Here is a 25063-nt window from a genome sequence, read left to right on the forward strand (position 1 = left end):
TCAACAAAGAATACCAAGAGAATAAAGAAGATTTGATAATAGAAGTAAATTGGAATGTGGTTTAAAATTGCATTCCCTATCTGAATCATGAAAGTTTAATTTTGACTAGACTGTCCCTTTAAGTGGTTGCATATTGGTTCCTGGGAGCAGACTTGTTAAAATGTTGTCTATCAACATATATTAGATCTATCCACCATCAAAACTGAAATATTCTAAGTCAAATGATGGAGCTGAATCGATTGATGAAAAAATTCTGTGGAAATCTGCTCCTAACTTATCTGGAGCATTGAGGCCTGTGGCGGCCCTTTAGAGGAGAGGCTTTAGGAGAGGAATGGGCTGATCGTCTAGTTCTGTCTCGGGGGCGTGAGGACTCTGGTAAAAGCTGAAGCTGCCAACAATTATTAGGGTTCTTGTAACTTCTAACAGCCCGATCTTATAAAAGTTTAGATAATGTAATTATGTAAAATGTGCTCAGAGCCGATACAACTGGTAAATATTTCAGTATCATGTTGCACTAAGTAATATTTTAGTCTTTTGTGGAGAAGGACATTATGCTAGTCAAGTTTTCCCTGATATTTACTTAATAAGCTCTGGCATGTCAAGTTGTACAATGTTTGTACTTTGGGAGGATTTTCTTTGCTCCTTATATTTATTAACAGCAAAGTATGTTAGTTTTTAAGTATTTCCTGTGCCCTTCTTTGTACAGGCAATGTTTTATTGCCTAATCACAAATAGATGTTTTGATTTCTTTTCTTTTTTACCATATGGTTTCTGCCATCTATAAAATGTAGGCGCCTTTCTGCTCAGATTGCTTTCCCAGTTAAAGGGACATGAAACCCATTTTTTTTCTTTCATGATTCAGATAGAGAATACAACAACTTTCCAATTTAGTTCTATTATTTAATTTGATTCCTTCTCTTGTTATCCTATGCTGAAAGGTTTATCTAGGCAAGTTCAGGAGCAGCAGAGAACCTAGGTTCTAGCTGCTGATTGGTGCATTGTTGGTGCCAACATGGAGAAAACCAGGAAGTTTCAACATGGAAACTGTGTCCTGTTCTGGATTCAATTTGCACAACATCCAACCTGACACAGTGTAAAAGCAATATATGGCAGACACTAAATATCTGAATTTTTGAAAACTATAAATATACTCACTCTTTTTCTTTTTCTTTGCACCCCCAAGAGCTGAATTAAGAGCATTCAGAAACCACGAAAGAAAATCAACTCCATCACCTGCCACAGAAAATAAAGAAAACAATTAGTAACGCTCAAACATGACTTGTGACAGGACAGTGCAAGAAAAAATATAAAAAGAGATAAAGTGAATGTCAACTTTCAAGAAAGAGTGCCTGATTTTTAAAAATACTATTAAAAACAGGGGCACTTTCATTCATGAAAGTTTACATTTCACTTGTTTTCTTAAAATACTTAACTTTTCTTCTTGAAGCCGGAGAAGCGATTCCCCCTCCTGCCGCTTGTCACTGCATACGTCAGTAATGACGAACACGGCATACTTCAATCACTGCGTTGCCTCAGGCAATGATTTCCCTGTGGGGGGAAGCCGTGATTGGAGGATGCCATATTCGTCATTGCTGACGTAAGAAGAGACGAGCAGGAGGAGGGGGAAATCGCTTCTCTGGCTTCAAGAAGAAAAAAGGCATTTTAACAAAACGGGTGAAATGTAAAAACTTTCATGAATGAAAGTGCCCCTGTTTTTAATAGTATTTTTAAAAACCGGGCACTCATTCTTGAAAGTTGACATTCACTTTAAAAAAGAAAATAAGATGTTTTTTAATACTTTACCTTGTTTGGTGATCTGGAAGTTTTTTTTGCTACAAAGAACCACAGCCTGTAACATCTCATGTGGGGACACGTGGGCTTTAAAATTCCTAGGGTTCCACAGCTTACGCATCAACTCCCCAAATCTTTGCACCAACAGAAACATAATATCCCCTGGTGGCCGAGTGATTCCCCGATAGTTTTCTTCCTCCAGAAAATAGTTTCTCAAGGGAGGTACATTAGAAAGAGCCTGGAGCAGAGAGAGGGCAATAAGGACATTTATTGTAGAATGCAAGAACCCTAAAAATAGAAGACTAGTGAGTAATTAAAATAAATATATTAAAGTACGTCTTAACAATGTGCAGGAGGTAACACAATACTAAATGTAAAATGAGTGCCCAAGAGATATGTGCCCAGCAGCATATTCAGACTTCAGTCTTGATAACAAAATACAATGTTCTTTATTATGTTAACTAACATAGCTAAAAAGCAAAATAGTGGTAAGGTAACCTAACAGGCAAAAAATAAAAAAGTAGGTTTATTTCAAGAGACATTAAAGTGTAAAGCAGAGCAGGGCCATATAGCCCCAGCATACATACCATTTTAAGAAAGTTTCAAACATAGGTCTTAATTAAACTGTTTTGATTAACAACATTTTATACATGTTCAGTAACTATATAAAATCTTACGTGGCTACATTTGAAACTTGCTTAAAGTGCTATAAAACATATTCAGTTATGTGCATATTATAAAAGGGTTAACTGAGGTAAAACAGTGTGAGGAAAAAAAAAAAAAAAGTTACGATAATTACTTATGCAAGCAAGGAGGGGTTGAGGAGGGACATCAGGTACTGTTATTGTTTGTTGCCAAGAGGCTTGCTCGTTTCCATGGGGATGCATTATACTGCATTATACTGGGCACTGCTTTAGTCAGTTGCCATATGACTGACCCCTTCCGTGCATGTGTGCATTCTGAAGAAACTATGGCCTGTATAGCAACTTCCATATATGGAAATGCCCAGGGGGAGCTTGCTGCAAACTATGCCTGAATTAAAGGGGTTAATGAGGGTTAAAAAAGAAACCGTTTTGCAGGTAAGCTTTGCCTGCAGTATATATTTAGAGACTTATCTTAGTTCATACGGTTTTATGTCCCTTTAAAGGGGCAGCGTGCTGTAGAATTTTGTACCTTTTAATGTGTTTCCAACAATCCATTTTACCTACTGGAGTTTAATAAATTGTTTACAAATAGATTTTCTACTTTTATATTGAAAAAGCTGATTTTACCTATGGTATCCCCACCTATACTGAGAATTTCAATATAGAAAAGCTATGTACACATAGGGATAAACAACACAGAGCAGCACTCAGGCTAAACACCTTTCTTTGGTATGCTGCCCAGGAGAAATCAGCTGATCCTCACACTAGAAAAACGCAGATACACGCTCTCCTGAGGACTTCATCAGTCGGTGCTAGTACGAGTGCTCAATCAACGCTCCAACTTAAAAAGCAACACAACATCCAAAACTGCACTCGACTCCAGACAATCATGAAGCAGATTACTCCATAAAAGTAAAGTCCCTTTCAAGGGTCATTGAAAAAGTGCAGTATGTAATATACAAAATATGTTTGACCTGATCGCTTTTTGCTGAGGGCATTACGAGTTGAGCAGTATGAGTCAAATAGAAGCGTTGTGGCCCATAACGCATCATTTTCCCTAACGCAGCCATTACAAGTCTTGTCGGTATAGCTGTACCGCAAGGCTTTTAGCCTGTAACGCAACGTCAGTAACGCACTCTTAAAAATTACGTTTTTTCATGGGATTCCCATAGCACAGCCATTACGAGTTTTGCATTCTGGCTAAAAACCTGCATTACAGCCTAAAACGACAATTTCCATGACGCCATCAAAAGTCAGTAGTTATGAGTTGTACGCTACAAAGCTGTAATATAAGAATCTGGATGGGAGGGCGGACAGCGCCTAAGACTAAATACCGGCTACACTATTAAGAAGACCCCCTATTTAGGTCTAGAAGAAATAGCAGTGAGGGATAAATAGGAGCGCCTAGGGCTTAGGTATAGTCAGGAATCACATTATGATTAAAAATACATATAATTTATTACACCATCTCAATATAAAACAAAAATATTAAAATAAGTACAACCATTAATTTGAACAAGTTTTTGGGACCCTTGTTAGAGGATTTTTGCTTAAATGAATCAGTTTCTCTTCTGATTGTAACAGATGGAGGGAAGGAGTTAAATCCTCCAAAAAAATAGGAGATTATGGAACAGATACTGTGCTTTATCACAATCATAAATAAAACAAATACTGTGCATTATCACAACAATAAATTAACTTAGGTTCATAACATATAGTACATATAATTGTGACAAGGTGGTGAAAATCGGTGGTTGAAAACTAATGTTGAAACAACTTGAAAAACTGTGGTATAAAAAGGTGGTAGAAAAATCCAAAAAATTCCAAATAATAAAAAAAAAAAAAAAAAAAAAAGAAAGACGAAACCGGTTTGCCAAAAAAGGTTTTGGTGAATTAAAAATATGTGTGATGTGCTTAAAAAATAATTGTCACAATTGTAATGGTGATTCTAATCAATTCTACAATCAACTATAATACAGACTCCTATTAGGGAGAGAATCTCTTTAAATGTCAAATGATATTGGCCCAAAAAACAAATCAAAAACAATATAGTTACAATATTCTCGTTCCCAATATTAGGCTAAACGAATAACAATGTTGTTGGCAAAAACTTAATAATGATTACAAATATAACAATAAAATGTTTAAAAAGTACAGATACTATAAAAAGTCCAAGTGATTAGTCCAATTGGAAATAATCCAAACTGTGAAAAACTGTTAGGAGAGAATAAAAACAATATCCTTAGAGGCTGTCCTGATCCAGAATCCTAGTCTTTACAACATGGACCTGAAAACAAAAACAGAAAAAATCCTCACATAAAGGGCCTATAGGATAAAGTCCAATGGTAATCAAACTTACCCCAAAAGTCCTGGTACTAATGAAGCCTCACAAATCTCTACGCGTTTCGGCCCTGCAGCGGGGCCTTTTTCAAGATATATCTTGAAAAAGGCCCCGCTGCAGGGCCGAAACGCGTAGAGATTTGTGAGGCTTCATTAGTACCAGGACTTTTGGCTTTTGGGGTAAGTTTAATTACCATTGGACTTTATCCTACAGGCCCTTTATGTGAGGATTTTTTCTGTTTTTGTTTTCAGGTCCATGTTGTTAAGACTAGGATTCTGGATCAGGACAGCCTCTAAGGATATTGTTTTTATTCTCTCCTACCAGTTTTTCACAGTTTGGATTATTTCCAATTGGACTAATCACTTGGACTTTTTATAGTATCTGTACTTTTTAAACATTTTATTGTTATATTTGTAATCATTATTAAGTTTTTGCCAACAACATTGTTATTCGTTTAGCCTAATATTGGGAACGAGAATATTGTAACTATATTGTTTTTGATTTGTTTTTTGGGCCAATATCATTGGACATTTCAAGAGATTCTCTCCCTAATAGGAGTCTGTATTATAGTTGATTGTAGAATTGATTAGAATCACCATTACAATTGTGACAATTATTTTTTAAGCACATCACACATTTTTAATTCACCAAAACCTTTTTTGGCAAACCGGTTTTGTCTTTCATTTTTTGTTTTTTTGATTATTTGGAATTTTTTGGATTTTTCTACCACCTTTTTTGTTTGGTACCACATTTTTATACCACAGTTTTTCAACATTAGTTTTCAACCACCGATTTTCACTACCTTGTCATAATTATATGTACTATATGTTATGAACCTAAGTTAATTTATTGTTGTGATAAAGCACAGTATTTGTTTTATTTATGATTGTGATAAAGCACAGTATCTGTTCCATAATCTCCTAATTTTTTGGAGGATTTAACTCCTTCCCTCCATCTGTTACAATCAGAAGAGAAACTGATTCATTTAAGCAATCTAACAAGGGTCCCAAAAACTTGTTCAAATTAATGGTTGTACTTATTTTAACGTAGTAACATAGTAGATAAGGTTGAAAAAAGACTGAAGTCCATCGAGTTCAACCTATACAAATCTAAAATACTTACAAAAAGCTCCAGTTAAGCTTAAATAACCCCATTAAAATGTGACCCATTTAATACTAGCAATCATATCCATGAATTTTGTTTATATACAGAAATTTATCCAGACTATTTTTAAATGAATCTATGGTATTGGCATTCACTACCTCCTTTGGTAATGAGTTCCACAATTTTATTGCTCTTACAGTGAAAAAACGTTTCAGTTGCAGGAGATTAAATCTCCTTTCCTCCAACCTTAAATTATGACCTCTTGTCAGAAACAATTTTCTTGGAATAAAAAGAGCTTCTGCCATCTCTGTATATGGGCCTTGAATATATTTATATAAAGTAATCATGTCACCTCTCAAGCGCCTTTTTTCTAAAGAGAACAGACCCAGTTTGGCTAGCCTCTCCTCATAGGTTAATTTCTCCAATCCCCTTATTAGCTTTGTGGCCCTTCTCTGAACTTTTTCTAGTTCTGCAATATCTTTTTTAGCAATCGGTCCCCAGAACTGCACTCCAAACTCAAGGTGAGGTCTTACCAGGGCTTTATATAATGACAGAATTATGCTTTCCTCCCTTGAATCAATGCCTCTTTTAATACATGCTAGTATCTTATTAGCCTTTGAAGCCGCTGCCCTGCATTGTGCACTCATCTTTAGCTTGTTATCTATTACTACTCCCAAATCCCTTTCCTCCTGTGTTTGGCTAAGTCTTGTCCCATTTAAAAAATACGTAGCCTGGGGGCGGAGCCTATAGCTGTTGCGGCAGGACGTGTTTGTTGGGAGCTCCTGCATTTAATCTACTTTCAAGCTATATTTAAGGATTTGTTTCAACTCTTATTCTACTTTTCCTGCTGAGGAACCCAAGATAAACAATCCTTTATTATTGGAGAGAGATTCAGGAATCTACAACATTTCTCGGACCTGCCTATGCTCCTCAGCTTACTCCACTGCAACTAGCCACGAGGTCGAGAGGCCTCTTCTGTCTGACTGTCAGTGCTGTAGGGGCTTCCGCACTAATACCCCCCCAGGTCCCTGGGTTACCAAACCAGTTTATATATAACTGGACAGTTATTTTTAGTTGTTACAAGGGACATACTTTACTGGCTTTAAACTTGCGCATTATTATTATTATTTTTTTCTCCTCAATATGGCGCTGGACACTGCGCTGATTATGAGGGAAATCAAAGCCCTGCTGGATGCCCACCACGTTAAGATTTGCACAGCACTCAAAGAGGAATATATCTCTCTGAAAGATACATGTGCCAGGGCAAAAGGAAGGAAGCAACCTCCACGGGGGATACAGATTACACCTTTCTCAAACCTGATTAAAGCACCTCCCGCAAACCTACCTAGTAAGATCCCGCCAACTACACTGATCAGCGACACTTACCCAAAAGGAGTCTTAGCCACTCTGGGTGTGCTGCCTGGAGAGTTGGGGGAGCACCCGAACAGAGTGGAGAGGAGAGCCGCATCACCGAATGGTGACGTGCATAGGAAGGAGAACCTTGCAAGAGGAGCCGTGCCGCTGATGGTACAGCAGCTTGGGAGCGATGGATTAATCTCACGGAGACCTATGCTGATCACCGCAACTAAGATGCCTGATACTGGCGCATGCGGACCGAGATCTGCAAGTGCCCATGTCCAGCCCTACTACACCCCTACTGAGGATCCATCTGGGGCCTACTGGTCTATTCCAGGGAGGACATGGCATCCATTACTGAAGATTATTAATGAGGGCTACGGAGTCTGCAGAGGACGATTACAGTTAACCCCACTGTATAAAACCGGGGTAGGTTAAACTCCTCTATTAATTTAAGTTGCATGGCAGACTATTATTCAGGCAAACCTCATGACGTTCCATAAGTCTGCTTTGCGAACTAACACTCAAAATTTTGGGGGGTATTACTGTGTTAAAGTGCACTGCCCTCATGCACCTATACTGTGTTTCTCTGCCCATGTCATCTCCTTTGCAAGCTAGCATTAACTCTTTCTCATCTGGGTGCATATTACCAGACTTTAACTTTTCCACTTTGGCAGGACAGAGGACTTATCAGCCAAAAGCACACATTAGGGGTTCTGTTTACCAATAATCAAACCGGTTTTCACTTATAATATGTCCTATGCTTCCCTAAATACATCTCTGTCTGCTAGCTCCCACTTTGTAATGCCAGACTAGGGTGTATTATGTTGTATGTCTTATTGCTATTATGTTGGTAATACCCCCTATTGCTTTAATGGGTTCGCAAATAATCCCTTTGTAGCCTAATGTGGTTGAGTCTGTATGTGTGAAACAAGTTTTGTTTACCCCCTTTTCTTTTTTTTTTTTTAAGTCAGTTTTCCTCATGCTTTTTAATAGTTAAGTTTGGCTGGAATATGTATATATACTCACCACAGAGCTAGATGGGACTGTATACCCCAGAATAGATTTAGGTGCTAGGGATCTGTGAACTTATGTATTTCATGGTTAATCAACTGCACCTTTCATGGACTGAGTTTAGCATAGGCAACTAGTTGATGGTAGTGCTAATCCCCACAAATTGAGTCAAATGTTCCTCCCAGCTTTAGCACCTTCGCATACAAGGTTCTATATATTTCTTTTATAGGTAGCAGTCTCTCCCAACTAGCCCAAGCTCTATATTTTCTAGGGATATGCTAGGTTAAGGAATGACCCCTTTATTTTATTTTCTATGTATGTTCCACTCTGCAGCCTCTATTATTAACCCTGATAACAGCGCACACCCTGCGGTATACTCATACTCAAATATACTGATACTATGACTGCATTTTTCTTTTACAAAGCTGGATATTACTATTGAATAATTAATAACTGCATTAACCTGTATAATAATTATTATGATACTGGGCAAGCTTATGTGCAACAAAGGTTAAATAACACATATTTGCTTTGCTTTATTTCCCACAGAAGCCTTCCTAGTCCTTAAATCTCCTCCAATAATACAATCCAAATTTCCGCTGTCCAGAAAGTAGCCTATTTAGTTTGTCTCCAATCTTCACAGTCCCTTAGTTTTCTTTTCTAGAGGGTCCAAAAGTGGCCCTATACTATCAAATACCCGCCCCCGTTATTTATCATGTAATAAGTCGAAAGTCCAAGAGTGACTTAGCGTGCCAAAGGGGATGTAAGAACCAAATATAGTTAATTAGAGGTGTGCATCTTTCTGGGTCATTAATATTTATTTAATTCAGTTGTTGATGCTGCAGATACTGTTTTATCAAATATTGTTTAACTAGTGTACTAGCGACCTGCTTCGTTTTAGCTATCTGTATGTTACACAGATGTTCGGGTCTCCAATGTGTCTGTTTTTGCCATTTGTTTGTCAACAAGCGATATGTACAATTTGTGTAACATGGTCCTATATGTATCATGACCCTGCATATCATCTCATTGTAATGTCTATTGAAACCTCAATAAAAACTTTAAAAAAAAATAAAAAAAAAAAAATACGTAGCCTGCTTATTTTTACTTCCAAAATGTAGAACCTTACATTTTTCCGTATTAAATCTCATTTTCCATTCACTTGCCCATAGTTCTAATTTTAGCAAATCCCTTTGTAAAGAGAGTTCGTCCTGCTCTGACCTAATGACCTTACTTAACTTAGTATCATCTGCAAAAATAGAGATATCGCTATTTAATCCTTGCTCCAAGTCATTTATAAAAATATTAAAAAGAACAGGGCCCAGTACTGATCCCTGGGGGACGCCACTGATTACCTTTGTCCAATCTGAGTATGATCCATTTACTACTACTCGTTGCTCCCTATCTTTTATCCAGTTATTTATCCATGAGCTAACATTTTCAGCTATTCCCAGTCCCTTAATTTTGTGCATTAATCTCTCATGTGGCACTGTATCAAATGCCTTTGCAAAATCTAAGTATATCACATCAACTGATTCCCCTTTATCTATATTTTTACTTACTTCCTCGTAGAATCTAATTAGATTAGTTTGACATGATCTATTTCTCCTAAAGCCATGCTGATTAGAACTCATAATCTTGTTTACACAAATATGCTCATCAATATAATCCCTTATAATCCCTTCAAATATCTTCCCCACTATTGATGTCAGACTAACTGGTCTATAGCTTCCTGGATCATCCCTGCTTCCCTTTTTGAAGAGTGGCACCACATCAGCTTTACGCCAATCCTGGGGTACCATGCCTGAGGATAATGAGTCTTGAAAAATTAAGAGTAAAGGTTTGTCTATAACAGTGCTAAGTTCACTTAACACCCTTGGGTGTATTCCATCTGGGCCTGGAGTTTTATTTACCTTAATATTTTTTAGTTTTTTCCTGATATCCTCTAAACAAAACCCAGTTAGTGGTATGGACTGGCATGTTCTATTCTGTTCCAAAGTATCATTCAATGGTTCCTCTCTGGTGTATACTGAAGAAAAAAAACTGGTTTAGTACCTCAGCCTTCTCCCTGTCATTATTTATCATGCTACCCTCCACACATTTTAATGTACCTATATTATCCTTCTTAGATTTTTTGCTATTTATGTACTTAAAGAACCTTTTAGGGTTATCCTTGGCAATTAATTTTTCATTTTCAATTTTGGCTAATTTGATTGCTTTTTTGCATGCTTTGTTACATTCCTTATAAATATTGTATGCTGAGTCTGTTTTAATAATTTAAATGCCATAACGGCTTAGTTTTTTTATTTTTATAACCATATGGTATGTATTGATATGTATATTTATTTAACACATTTTTAAATATTATCCATTTATCCTCTGTATTTTTATTAGAAAATACATTGTCCCAATTTATATTATTTAATGATTTCCTTAAATCGTTGAATTTTGCTTTCTTGAAATTAAAAGTCTTAGTTAAGCCTTTAAAACACTGCATATGAAAAGAGATTTCAAATGTGACCATGTTATGATCACTGTTACCCAAATGTTCTTTAACTTCTATGTTTGATATTATATCTATTGTTTGATAGCACTAAATCCAATATAGCTTTACTCCTAGTTGTCTCCTCTATTAATTGTGACAAGAAGTTATCCCTGAGAACATTTAAAAATCTATCCCCCTTAGCTGAATTACTAGTTTCATTGGCCCAGTTTATATCAGGGTAGTTAAAATCTCCCATAATTACAGCACTGTTATTAGCAGCCTTACCTATTTGGATAAGTAGTTGAGTTTCCTCCGGGTCACTAATGTTGGGAGGCTTGTAGCATGTTCCTAGTAATATTTTTTTAGGATTTTTCCCCCCACTCTTTATTTCAACCCACAGGGTCTCTACATTGTCACTTGTATCATAAATATCTTCCCTTATTGTAGGTTTAAGGTCAGGTTTAATATACATGCAAATTCCTCCACCCCTTTTATTATTCCTGTCCCTCCTAAATAATGTATACCCCTCTAAGTTAACTGCCCAGTCATGTGAATCATCCCACCAAGTTTCAGTTATACTGATAACATCATAGTCCTCTTCTGCAACTAAGAGCGTCAGCTCCCCCATTTTACCTGTCATGCTTCTTGCAATTGTTGTCATACATTTAATTTTCATGTGCTTTCTGCTGCTACTTGGTGTACTTTCCTCTATACTTTCTAATGTGACATTTCTTAAGTCATCCCTTCCTTGAGATATTAAGGGAGTGACATATTCAGAGACTGATCTCTCTGTTCTATTTTGTTCTAATTGACCCTCCCCCCCTTTGCCTAGTTTAAAAGGTTCTCTAAACGTGCTACCATCCTTTCCCCCAACACACCTGCACCCATGTCATTCAGGTGCAATCCATCCTTACTGTACAAATTGTACCCTAGTGAAAAATCAGCCCAGTGTTCTAAAAAGTCAAACCCCTCATTTTTACACCATGTTTTTAGCCATGAATTAACAGACCTTAGCTCCTTCTGCCTTACTGAGTTAACACACGGCACTGGTAATATCTCAGAAAATATTACTTTGGAGGTCCTTGCTTTAAGCTTGCTACCTAACTCCCTGAAGTCATTTTTTAGGACTCTCCATCTCCCACTGATTCCTTCATTAGTACCAATATGCACCATGACTGCAGGATCAGACCCACATCCCTCTAACAATCTATCAATACGCTCCACAATATGCCTAACACGAGCCCCTGGAAGACAGCAAACTGTTCTATGTAAAGGGTCTGGATGACAAATTACCCTATCAACCTTCCTTATAATAGAGTCTCCTACCACCAACATCTGCCTCTGGCCCTGACTTGTATGCCCCTCTTCCATGACTGAAGGACTGCCCACCATAGTATGTTCCTCTTCCACAGCTAAAGGACTGTTCACTATACTAGGCAACACGGCCCTCTCTGACACTGCCACCCCTGAACTGATATCCCCAACATCTTCACTTAATCTTGCAAATCTATTGGGGTGTACTAGCTCAGAACTGGCCTGTCTCTTCCGCTTACTTCGCCCTCTTACTGTGACCCAGCTACATCCTGGAGTCTCCTCATCTGAATCCTCCCCATTCAAACTGCTGGAACCATTAACAACCAGCTCAGTCCTATCCATTTCCCTTTCAAGTGTCTGAATTTCATGTAGTGTTGCAATTCGTTCCTCCAGATCCCCAATACGAGTTTCTAAAGAGACAATATGCTCGCACTTGCCACAAACATATAATCCCAGAAGCGGCTGCTCCAGTGATGCAAACATGTGGCAAGCTGTACACTGAATGAGATTCTCATACATTCTTAATAAAAGGTTTAACTTAAAAGTATAAAATAAATATATTTCCCCTTGGTTACTCCAAAACCTTGTTTGCCTAACTACCTTGGTTAGCTATTATACTTAAACAGACAATGTTACTTTAACAGATAATCAATACAGCAAGCCTGAAAGAGCAAGCTCACAGAGTAAATGTGCTAAATTTATAGGCTTGCAAGGCACACACAGGTGAAAATAATCCCACCCCTAATTACCCACACAGACAGAAAAAAAAAAAATGGAATGCTAGAAATAAAGTTATTTAGTTATTTCCTTTTTTTAAATTAAAAATGCAACCCTTGCAAAGCAAATAATTTATAAACTAGCTTGGTTAGCTATTATACTTAAACAGACAATGTTACTTTAACAGATAATCAATACAGCAAGCCTTAAAGAGCAAGCTCACAGAGTAAATGTGCTAAATTTATAGGCTTGCAAGGCACACACAGGTGAAAATAATCCCACCCCTAATTACCCACACAAACAGAAAAAAAAAAATAAAAATATTTTTGTTTTATATTGAGATGGTGTAATAAATTATTATATGTATTTTTAATCATAGTGTGATTCCTGACTATACCTAAGCCCTAGGCGCTCCTATTTATCCCTCAAAGCTGTAATATAAAACTCATAATTTAAGTGTTACAAAGTACACTAACACCCATAAGCTACCTATTAACTCCTTAACCGAGGCCCTCCCACATCGCAAACACTATAATAAATTTATTAACACCTAATCTGCCACTCCCGATATCGCCGCCGCTAATAAAATGTATTAACCCTTATTCCGCCGATCCCTGACATTGTCACCACTATGCTAAAGTTATTAACCCCTAAACCGCCGCCATTCCAAACACTATTTAAATATTATTAACCCCTAATCTACCGTCCGCCCACATCGCCCCCACTATACTAAAAAGTTATTAAGCCCTACACCGCCGCCAATATAATAAATCTATTAACCCCTAAACTGCAAGTCCCCCACAACGAAATATACTAAATTAAACTATTAACCCCTAAACCTAACATCCCCCTAACTTTATATTAAATTTACAATTTCCCTATCTTAAATTAAAACTTACCTGTCAAATTAAAAAAAACTAAAGTTTAAACTAACAATTAAAACTAACAATTAAAACTAAAATTAAACTACCAATTAAATAAACTAAACTACACATTAACAAAATCCTAACACTACTCTTAAAAATTACAAAGTATTTAATTACAAAAACCAAAAAATACCAAGTTACAAAAAAATAAACACTAAATTACGGAAAATAAACAAAATTATCAAAAATAAAAAAAGAATTACACCTAATATAATAGCGCTATAAAAATAAAAAAGCCCACCCAAAATAAAAAAAAACCCTAGCCTACAATAAACTACCAATGGCCCTTAAAAGAGCCTTTTGTGGAGCATTGCCCCAAAGATATCAGCTCTTTTACCTGTAAAAAAAACACAAAGACCTCCCCAACAGTAAAACCCACCACCCAACCAACCCCTCCAAAATAAAAAAACCTAATTCTAAAATTACCTAATCTACCCATTGCCCTGAAAATGGCATTTAGCTCTTTTACTGCCCAAACCCTAAAAAATAAAATAAATAAAAAACCCTTAAAAGAAAACACTAACCCCCGACGATCCACTTGCAGTTTTTGAAGTCCCACTTGAACGATCTTCATCCCAGAGTTGAAGCCCTCATCCAGGCGGCCTCTTCAATCTTCATCCCGACGTTGATGTCCTCATTCAAGTGGCAAGAAGTCTTCATCCAGATGGCATCTTCTATCTTGATCCCGGCGGCACGGACTGGGTCCATCCTGAAGACATCTGGCACGGAGCATCATCTTCATACGGTCGCCGCCGTACGCTGAATCTTCAATGCAAGGGACGTGATTAAAGATGGCGTCCCTTGCATTCCTATTGGCTGAAAAATAGGGCTGCTAAAATCCTATTGGATAATCAAATCAGTCAAAAGGATTTAAGCAGCTCTCATTCTATTGGCTAATGTTAAACAGTCAATAGGAGTTTAGCAGCTCTAATTCCCATTGGCTGATTCAAATTTTTCAGCCAATAGGAATTTGTGTATTTTTTTTAATAGGTAATAGCTGATATCTTTGGGGCAATGCCCCACATAAGGACCTTTTAAGGGCCATTGGTAATTTATTGTAGGCTAGGGTTTATTTTTTGGGTGGGCTTTTTTTATTTTGATAGGGCTATTAGATTAGGTGTAATTCTTTTTTATTTTTGATAATTTCGTTTTTTATAATTTAGTGGTTTGTAATTTTTAGTGGGGTTTGTAATTTTAGTTTTTAGTGTAAGGCAGGTTAGGTAGAATAGGGGTTAATAACTTTAGTATAGTGGCGGCGATATTGGGAGCGGCAGATTAGGGTTTAATAGATTTATTTATGTGGCAGCGATATCGGGGGCAGCAGATTAGGGGTTAATAACATTATGTAGGTGCCGGCGATGTCGGTGGGGGGCAGATTAGGAGTGTTTAGACGTGGGGTTTATGTTACGTTTAAACTTTATTTTTCTTTCCCCATAGACATCAATGGGGCTGCGTTACGGAGCTTTTCATTCCGCGATCGCAGGTGTTTTTCTGACCCGCTCTCCCCATTGATGTCTATGGGTAAAGCGTGCACTAGCACGTCAAACACAGCGCTTGTTTTTGGTGTGGTATGGAGCTCAACGCAACCGTATCGCCCACACAAAACGTTTTTTTTAAAACTTGTAATGGCAGTGCTATAGGGGTTAAATAACGCAACTTTTGTTGCGTTCTTTACTTTCCCTATAGCGCTCAAAACTCGTAATCTGAGTGTTTGTTTTTATGGAGTAATCTGCTTCATAAATGTCTGGAGCCGGGTGCAGTTTTGGATGTTGTGTTGCCTATGTACACATAGGGCTAGATTACAAGTGGCGCGCTATTGTCAGCGTGTGACACGATAAGCAATATCGTAACCGCTCTATCTAGCATGCAGATTATAAATTGAAAGTAAATGGTTGCGCTTGAGCATAAACAAAATTTGCGCTCAATGGATTACTGCACCTGAAGACCTAGTGTAAAGTGTAAGATTAAAAAAAAAAAAAAAAAAGAACATCATTTTCTTCTATGTAAAGAATATTGCAATATTAAATATTCATAACTATCTTCGGATTTAGCACAGTTGGTCTAATGTGGTGTAGGCTTAGCGCACTCCATTGAAGCCTATGGGGAGAAGAAGTTAATGTGACTGCAATATCCAAAGTCCAGAAGTTAGCATGCATGAGGTTTTGTTTGATCACTACCATTTTACTTTCAACTTGTAACACACGCTATTCCGCCCATGTTAAAAGTTTGTGCGGAGTTAGTGCACGAGTAAGAAAAAAAGTTAGCACTTAAATTGTAAACTGGCCCATAGCCAGCAGAAAAAAAAATACACTTCTTGTAAGGGTAGGGGAGGTAAGTAATAAGATATTCATTTTCAATTGTTGTCTCTAAGAATAGGGCTTTGGTATATAGACATATGATAAGAAAACATTTGTGTGTATAGATGATAAGATAATAAGGTCTGCTCTCCATGCAAGCAAATCCCATTGTAATGGGTTGTGGTTCAAAAAACAAAACCAGCTGTATAATATGCAAAAATAAACCTAAAGGAGAAATTTCCTATAAATTTTAAACTCTTCAGCTGGTATAACAAGCCATTGAAAACACATTAAATGGCCACTAAATACAGTAGAAAAGCATAACTGATAAATGCATAAATAGACAATGCAAGATATTTTTTTTTTAAACATTTTAAAGTTATTTTTATTTTCCTTCACATTGCATCATGTGTCAGCAATCAGCAAATTACAAAATGTATATACATATATTCTGTGAATCGTGCACATGCTCAGCAGGAGGCGGTGCATCGGAAAGTGTGCATATAAAAAGATTGTGCATTTTTAGATAACGGATGTGAATTGGAAAGTTATACAAACGTTTCATTTTGACTTTTTTGACAATTTTGCAGTACACTGTCCCTTTAAAGACTAACACTAGAACGTTCTTTTTACACATTCACTTAAAATAGGAAAAAGAAAAAAAAAAGAAAATAATGAAAAGCCAAAATGGTATATTATAGGCAGCGTAAGGAGTTTGCTATGACATTACATTTCTCAAGAGACATCACTGTAAGGCAGAATTGTTTATTAGATATGTGCATTCAAATTCTTTGTGAGGATCGGGATTTGCACGGAACTTAGTGTGGCGATTTTTTCACACTAATAAATCCGTCTCTGAAAACAGCCGCCTACTGCCACATTTGGATCCGCACAAAAGATCTGACTGCACATATCTATTGTTTATAAAAGTAAGGGTACTAAAATAAATGCAAGAAGGTAATGGACAGTCCCATCTAATACAAAGTTTCAAAAACTTTTACATTCATATTTAATTATTAAACATCTGATTATCTGAATAGCTGGGAAAATCTATTCATGGACTTTTGCCTATTTCAGATTTGCAATCATAAACTTAAAGGGACACTGAACCCAATTGTTTTTCTTTCATGATTCAGATAGAGCAGGCAATTTTAAGCAACTTTCTACTTTACTCCGATTATCAATTTTTCTTTGTTTTCTTGTTATCTTTATTTTAAAAAGCAGCAATGCAAGCTTACAAGCCGTCCCATTTTTGGTTCAGCACCCTGGGTAGTGCTTGCCAATTGTTGGCTGCATTTAGCCAGCAAGTACTACCCAGGTGCTGAACCAAAGATGGGCCAGCTCGAAAGCTTACATTGCAGCTTTTTAAAATAATTATACAAAGAGAACTAATGCAAATTGATAATAGGAGTAAATTAGAAAGTTGCTTAAAATTGCCTGCTCTATCTGAAAAATAAAAGAAAAAAAATTTGGATTCAGTATCACTTTAACCCCTTGAGTGCTAACGGCAGCTCTGAGCCGTCGCAAATCGTCCCAGTCAGGTGCGGACGACGGCTCAGAGCCGGCGCTAGCACTCACCCACCTTGATGGCAATCTGGCCTGTATAGTGTCAGGCATCGCCGGGGCTTGACATTTTGCGCGGTGACGTCACCGCACAACTTTATTTAACAAACTTTATCCAGGAAAGGAAAAAAGAAAGAGGCGCCCAATAGTGTAATATTGTCAGGACTAATGGCAATACAGCTAATGAGTACACCTAAATACTCACAAGACAGGTTGCACATCCAGTGCAATACTCAGCAGACCGAGGCAGCTGGGCCAGCTGAGAAAGCCGTTTCTCCAAAGCGTATCCCAAACAAGTGTGCAAATCAATGTAGAGTAGTACGAGCGGGCAGCTGCGATTCAGATGTGAATCACAGAGCAGATATCCGAGATCCAACAAGCAAGGTGTAGGTAGAAAAAGCTGAAGCCTCGGTCTGCTGAGTATTGCACTGGATGTGCAACCTGTCTTGTGAGTATTTAGGTGTACTCCGTTGTATTGCCATTGGTCCTGACGTTACTACACTATTGGCCACCTTTCTTTTTTCCTATCCAGGATGATGTTTGTTGATTCTATCTTCTCTTGAAGAGAGCTGCCCCTTGGTATGGTTCACTGCTATCAAGCAAGAAAAGCTTCCTTTATAAAAATATTCAAGCAAAGATTTATGTAATCACTTTTCACGATTGACTGGTTATTTGCAATTTGGACATTCCCTCAAATTACTCTATATAGAGTCACGAATAAATCATTCCCACTTTTTATTTTTTCATTTTTACCTATCATCTGTTCTAGTATATCACTAATTACACTCAGATTTAATAATTATTTACTTACAATTATTCATATTTATTTATTTTATGACTAGTTGCATACTTTATCACAATTCAATTAATGTTCTGAGCGTTTTATTTATGCACTATTATTTCACTATTATACCTTATTAGTTGGAATTCATTGAATTTGAAACTAATTGTTGCACTGTCACCATTTTTATTCACTGAATATATAAAACCAGCTTAGCACCCAGGTGGGGAATCGCTGGGAAATGGCTTAGCAGCCAAAGGGTTAATAACCTACATAGATTTTTATTAAACCTTACCATCATTTGCCATTTAAGCTACCAACTTTTAGTCCTTTAAAAGGGAGCATGAGCAGCTTTTATTAAAGGCACTCTGCAGAGCACTTATTTCTTAGGCACTTACATTTATGTATATGCAGATTTAAACTGTTCCACAGCTGAAAAGGGTTGTGGCATCTGGAGAGGTAAGATACTTCAGAACAGACCAAAAAACTTGAAATGCAGATGAAGAGGAAACACCTCTTTGGAAATTGCTCTTTAAACATTTCTCACCTGCAATACAGAATTGGCGTAATCGTTAGCTTTGATATTATTGAGTCCCACGATGCCTGGAAGGTAAGTGGTACCATCATATGCTCGGGAAAGCTTGGCCTGTTTGTCCAGATTACGAATTTGCTGCTTTGTAAAAGTTGGTTTCAAGACATACTGCAGAGAAAGAAAGAAAAACAGTTGAGGTGTGTGTGAGACAGACATCTCTAAAACTGGCAGAGAGAACACTAGGTTAAGGGGATGGAAAAAGAAAATAGACACAACCAGAATGGGTGAGGCATAACACAAATGTTATACTATATCTATGTATGACACAGATACATGGACTTTTGTAGCACACCAAGAGGAAGATTGATACAGAATATATCCAATATGGCTGATGTTTATACACAACATGGATGCACATAGCTCACTTCACTTTCTGGTAACTTCTAGAATCCCAGCTTCTCATACACACCATCCTCTTCCTCCTTTTTGAATGTGTCTTAGTACCAGCTATGGCTACAACTTCACTACTTTAATGTCGTATGTCACAAAATGTATGTTTTGTTAAACAACTTTATTTAAAATATTTAACTTCTTTTCAGTGTAGAATGTAAGAAAATAATCTAGAACTCTGTATGTGATAAGCTGGTATAAAAGCCTGTGCAGAAGAGCTTTCTAACAGACATCATTATGTTTCATAGTCTGCTGTATTTGCATCTGCAATTTACTTTAACCTGCTATTTGCCATCCAATGAAGAAATATAATAAAAACATTTACTTATATCTTCGTGTCTTTATTATTATTATTATCAGGTATTTGAAGAGCGCCAACAGGTCCCGCAGCACTATGAACATAGGTAATACATTAAAAAAAAAAAAACAATTACAGGGATCGAATGGGTAGAGGGTCCTGTCGAGGGTTGCACTGTTGTAGTCGGCTCTTATGAAGGTGAACTACAAACAGGTGGGTTCATAGGCTTACATGATTAAGGGGATCACCAAAAGGTTAGAAAAACAGCACACCTATGTTTGTAGTGGGGCACGGAATAAAGGACTTGCCAGGTCCCAGTCAATCCAAATATAAAGAATATTCCAGCCTCCAATTTCTTTAAAAGATCTTTATTTCATGTAGGGTCCTGAGTAGAAATTACGTTTCAAGCCTCAACAGGCTCTTAATCATGTATAATTATATTATACATGATTAAGAGCCTGTTGAGGCTTGAAACGTAATTTCTACTCAGGACCCTATATGAAATAAAGGTCTTTTAAAGAAATTGGAGGCATGATTAAGGGGATAGCAGTTGAGATAAGAAGGTTAGTTTAGGTTGTATGCGTCCCTGAATAGTAGAGTCTTCAGGGAGCACTTGAAGTTTTTAAAACTAGGGCAGAGTCTTGTGAAGCGAGACAGAGATTTACATAAGATGGGATCCAGTCTGGAGAAATCTTGTAAATGGGAATGTGAGGCGCTAACAAGAGAGAAGATCATGAGCAGAGCAAAGGGGAAAGGAAGGAGAGTATCTGGAGACAAGGTCTGAGATTTAGGGGGGGGGAGCAGTGCAGTTGAGGGCTTTGTATGTCAGAGTGAGAATTTTGTGTTTAATCCTGGAGGCACGAGGAAGCCAGTGAAGGGATTGGCAGAGAGGTGCAGCAGATGAAGAGCGACGTGTAAGGAAGATGAGCCTGGCAGAGGCATTCATTATGGATTGTATACGAGCTAGGCAGCAGCTAGGGAGACCAGAGAGGATGGAGTTTCAGTAGTCAGGGCAGGAAAGGATGAGAGAGAGTGGATTAAAATCTTAGTTGTCTCTTGTGTTACGAAATGTCTAATTTTACCGATGTTTTTAAGGTGGAAGCAGCAGACTTTAGCCAAGGACTGAATGTGAGGAGTGAAAGATCTGAGTCAAGTATGACCCCAAGACATCAGGCATATGAGGTTGGGGTAATGATGGAGTTACAGTTATAGAGACATGGGGAGGTGGAGATTGTGGAAGAAGGGTGGAAAATAAGGAGCTTAGTTTTGGAGAGATTTATCTTGAGGTAGTGAGAGGACATCCAAGATGAGATATGAGACAGTTAGTGACACTAGTTAGCAAGGAAGGAGATAGTTCTGGTGCAGAGAGGTAGATTTGGTAATCGTCGGCATACAAATGATAATGAAAGAACCTAATGAGGACGTGTACATTGAGAAGAGAAGGGGACCGAGGACAGAGTCTTGCGGAACCCCAACAGAAAGAGGTAACGGGGCAGAGGACGCCCAAGAGAAGGCTACACTAAAAAGGTACGGTTAGACAGATAGGAAGAGAACCAAGAGAGAGCTGTGTCACAGATGCCGAAGGATTGGAGGGTAGTCAACAGTATCAAAGGCTGCAGACAGATCAAGGAAGATAATTAGAGAAGTGGCCTTTGGATTTTGCTGTAAGTAGGTCGTTTGTAACCTTAACAATTGCCGTCTCTGTTTAGTAAAGGGGCAAAATCCAGATTACAGTGGGAGTTTAATGTAAGGAAATGGGATAGAGGTGCATATACTAGCTTTTCAAGAAGCTTTGAGGCAAAAGAGTGCAGGGAAATAGGGCGGTAGTTGGATGGGGAGGTTGGATCGAGAGAAGGTTTTTTGAGAATAGGTGTGACTATTGCATGTTTAAGAGATGTGGGAACTATACGAGTGCTGAGGGAGAGGTTGAAGATATGTGTGAGTATAGAGGTAAAGGTAGAGGAGAGGGAGGGGAGTAGTTGTGAGGGCATGGGGTCAAGGGGACAGGTAGTGAGGTGAGAGGATAGTATAAGGGCAAACACGTCTTCTGTAACAGGGGCAAAAGAGATAAATTTATGGCTATGTGGGTTTTGGATGATTGTGAGCTTTTGAGGGGGTGGGAGACTGGTAGTATGTTGAGAGCCGATTTAGTTTCTGATGGAGTCGATTTTGTTGTTGAAGTAGCTGGCAAAATCTTGAGTTGAGAGAGAAGTTGTAGTAGGAGGTGGGGGTGGGCGGAGAAGAGTATTGAATGTGGAGTCAGCAGAACTCCGAGATTTAATCCAGTGTCGCTCAGGAGTACGGGAACATCTGCGTAGGTACCGTGTCAGAGGAGTATGCCAGGGCTGAGGATGAGTGTGTGTTTTCCAAGCTATGGTAGGTGGGGCCAGATTATCAAGGACCAATGTAAGGGTGGAGTTATAGTGGCAGATAGATTCATCAGGACAGGAAAAGGAGGGGATAGAAGAGAGAAGAGGTTTGAGAGAGCTAGCGAGCTGTTGCTGATCTAATGACTTCTGTGAAGTTTAGTGTGAGGGGTAGAAGGAGGGAGAGTTGTAGGGAGGGAGGTTATGTTACAAGTGAGAAAATGATGGTCAGAAAGGAAAAGGGGAGTTGTTGAAGTTTGAGATAGTGCATTGATAGCTGAAAACCAGATCAAGGGAGTGACCATCTTTGTGAGTGGGAGAGCCAGTCCATTGTGACAGGCCGAAAAAGGAAGTGAGTTGCAGAAGTTGTTTTGCAGTGGAGGCAGTGGGATTATCAACAGGGAGGTTGAAGTCACTGAGAATGAGGGCAGGGGTATCTGAGGAAAGGAAATAAGGAACCCAGGCGGCAAAGTGATCTAGAAATAGAGTTGCGAAGCCAGGGGGCGCTATATGACTGCAACACGTATAGAGAGGGGAGAGAATAAGTGAATCATGTGTGTTTCCAATGAAGAAAATGTGAGGGAAGAGAAGGGCTGTGTTTGTTGAAAGCTGCAACGAGAGGAAAGTAAAATACCAACACCACCTCCTTGTCTATTGTCAGACCTAGGAGGGTGGCTGAAGTGGAGACCCCCCCCCCCCCCCATGTGACAGTGCAGCAGAGGAAGTAGTGTCTGAAAAAGAGAGCCAGGTTTCTGTAAGAGCCAGAAGATTGAGAGAGTGGGAGATAAAAAGGTCATGGATAGAAGTGAGCTTGTTGCAGACAGAGCGAGAGTTCCATAGTGTGCAAGTGAAGGGATTGGTGGCTTTAGATGAAAGAGGAATGAGATTAAGGTTACCAGAGTTTTGTTTTTGAAGTCTATTGAAGGGCACACATGGGTGTGCAGGGCAAGGAAATTGTGGGGGACCAGGATTAGGGGAGATGTCGCCAGCAGCTAGTATGAGCAAGAGGGAGAGTGACATGAGATGCGGATTTGCAGTAGTGAGACTGTTTTTGTAATGAGTTGCAAGGGGAGAGAGAGAGTCTTTAGGAATGTGTGAAGTTCATGAATACAAAAAGGTGAGGTTAAAGGGACATTAAACCCAAAAAAAGTATTTCATCTTTTAGATAGAGGACACAATTTTTAAAACGTTTACAATTTACTTCTATTATCATTTTTTTTTTTCATTCTCGTGTTATTCTTTGTTGAAGAGATACCTAGGTAGGTAGCGTGCACATGCCTGAATAACTACAGGACAGGAAATAGTGCTGCCATCTAGTGCCCCTGCTAATGTATAACATTGTTGCAAAACTACTGCTATATAGTGCTGCAGACACATGCACACTCTTGAGCTTACATTTCTGCTTTTCCACAAAAGATAACAAGAAAACTAAGAACATTTGATAATAGAAGTAAATTAGAAAGTTGTTTAAAATGTTATGTTCTATCTAAATCATGAAAGAAAAAAAAATGGGTTTATGTCCCTTTAAGAGAGGTGGGCTAATGAGCAGTGCAAGTGGTGAGGGGTAAGGAGTAATTGAGTAAAGTAGTTTGTTAACCAGACAAAAGTGTCTGGGAAATTACTGTAATACAACATTGACATCTAGACAAAAAGATATCACAGTATTAAAAAAAATCAACTTTTATGATTGCATTGGATCCAAGTACCGTAATATCTTCTAGAGAAGAGTCTATGATCTTGTAATTATCCGGCAAGCAGTAAAACATCAGTGTGTGCAGGTTGAGAAAGACATGGTGACTGAACTGAACGCTGTGGATGTACGCATGCGATTTCAAGCCTCGACCTAAAGAGTAGTATAGAATAAAGATAAGGTGAGAATGAAAAAAGAGCAAAAAAAATATGGGGAAAAAAAAAGTTATAAAATAGACTTTTGGAAGCAAAAGTAGAGATATAGTTAATAGATTGCAATACATTCCACATTTGTGTTTTCTCTATAAAAGAATGTTAACATAAGCCATTCAAGCCCTAACACTCACCCTGGAAATATTTCCCACACACCAGACATGCATAAGCATTGATGTGCGACAGGGAGATGGAGCAGAGTTTCTCAAAGTCAAAGTCCAGGACGCTCCTATGAAAACAGGAATATATGTATTTAAAAAGAGATCATGGTTAAACAATCAGCACAAAGTACTCCTAAAATAAGATAAATGCACAGTCAAACACTATTCTCACCTGTTGATTGTGTCCAGATATGGGCAATGCCGACTGCGTCTGTCTTCAGGTTCATAGCGACCATATTTTGAAGAACCTAAAATCAGAGTTAATAATAGGATATATAAGGCAAATAGGCAAAGTCGCACACCATGGCACAGAGCATTGCCGCTACTGAAAAGGGTATGGATGAAGAGACAGCCAGGAGCAGCATTAGTACATATCCTTCAATCACTGATCCTATCCTAATCTGGAACAACACGGAAGCACGTTGGATGAGCAACTCTGGCTGTGTGTGTTTAATGCAGAGGGTTTGGTTTAAAAATAAAATTCAATTTCAAATGAGGAAATTATGATGAGAAATGCTTGAATGGAAGCATTTTTCTAATACACATGTATTAACAAAAATGCTTTTAATACAAGCTATAGCTGTTTTAAAAGTGTATTTAAGTGTGCACCAGCATTTTAAACACAGCCCTTTCTCAAGGAGCCTAAGATGCTTGTACCAGCTGATAGTGACACAATTTGTCAATTGCTGATATGATACATGCCCCACTGGCTCTCTGAGTAGCTGCAGTATTTACAATGCTGGTGCACTGAGAATACCTAACTATGCTTCACATGCACAGAAAAATGTTTAGTTGCACACTAGGGTTTTTCCACGTGTAATCTAAAAATTGCCATTAGTGAAGGAAAATGTGTGCTACAGGAAACACAGCAATTGATCAACTGAGGTATGTCCAGATAACTACCACACGAGTGGGGCATTCCTTTGATAAGTAATATTAATACTTTGACCTGGTCGTAAGACCAGCAAAATACTGAAAACGAATAGATAATAAGCTTTAAAACAAACTATATGTCTGCTTC

General features: G+C 38.1%; 1 protein-coding gene across 1 annotated transcript in view; it reads right to left on the reverse strand.

Annotated features, from left to right (window-relative positions):
* USP39 (ubiquitin specific peptidase 39) overlaps positions 1 to 25063 on the reverse strand; it is a 53396-nt gene that overhangs the window by 28053 nt on the left and 280 nt on the right. Inside the window, exons 2-7 of the mRNA XM_053717796.1 lie at positions 24215 to 24290; positions 24016 to 24110; positions 23686 to 23822; positions 18881 to 19033; positions 1804 to 2029; positions 1156 to 1233 (exon numbers count right to left, since the gene is read on the reverse strand). Of these exons, the coding sequence (XP_053573771.1) occupies positions 1156 to 1233; positions 1804 to 2029; positions 18881 to 19033; positions 23686 to 23822; positions 24016 to 24110; positions 24215 to 24290 (765 nt within the window). The remainder of the gene's footprint in view (positions 1 to 1155; positions 1234 to 1803; positions 2030 to 18880; positions 19034 to 23685; positions 23823 to 24015; positions 24111 to 24214; positions 24291 to 25063) is intronic.

Source organism: Bombina bombina, chromosome 6 (assembly GCF_027579735.1).
Source record: "Bombina bombina isolate aBomBom1 chromosome 6, aBomBom1.pri, whole genome shotgun sequence".
Lineage (NCBI taxonomy): Eukaryota > Metazoa > Chordata > Amphibia > Anura > Bombinatoridae > Bombina > Bombina bombina.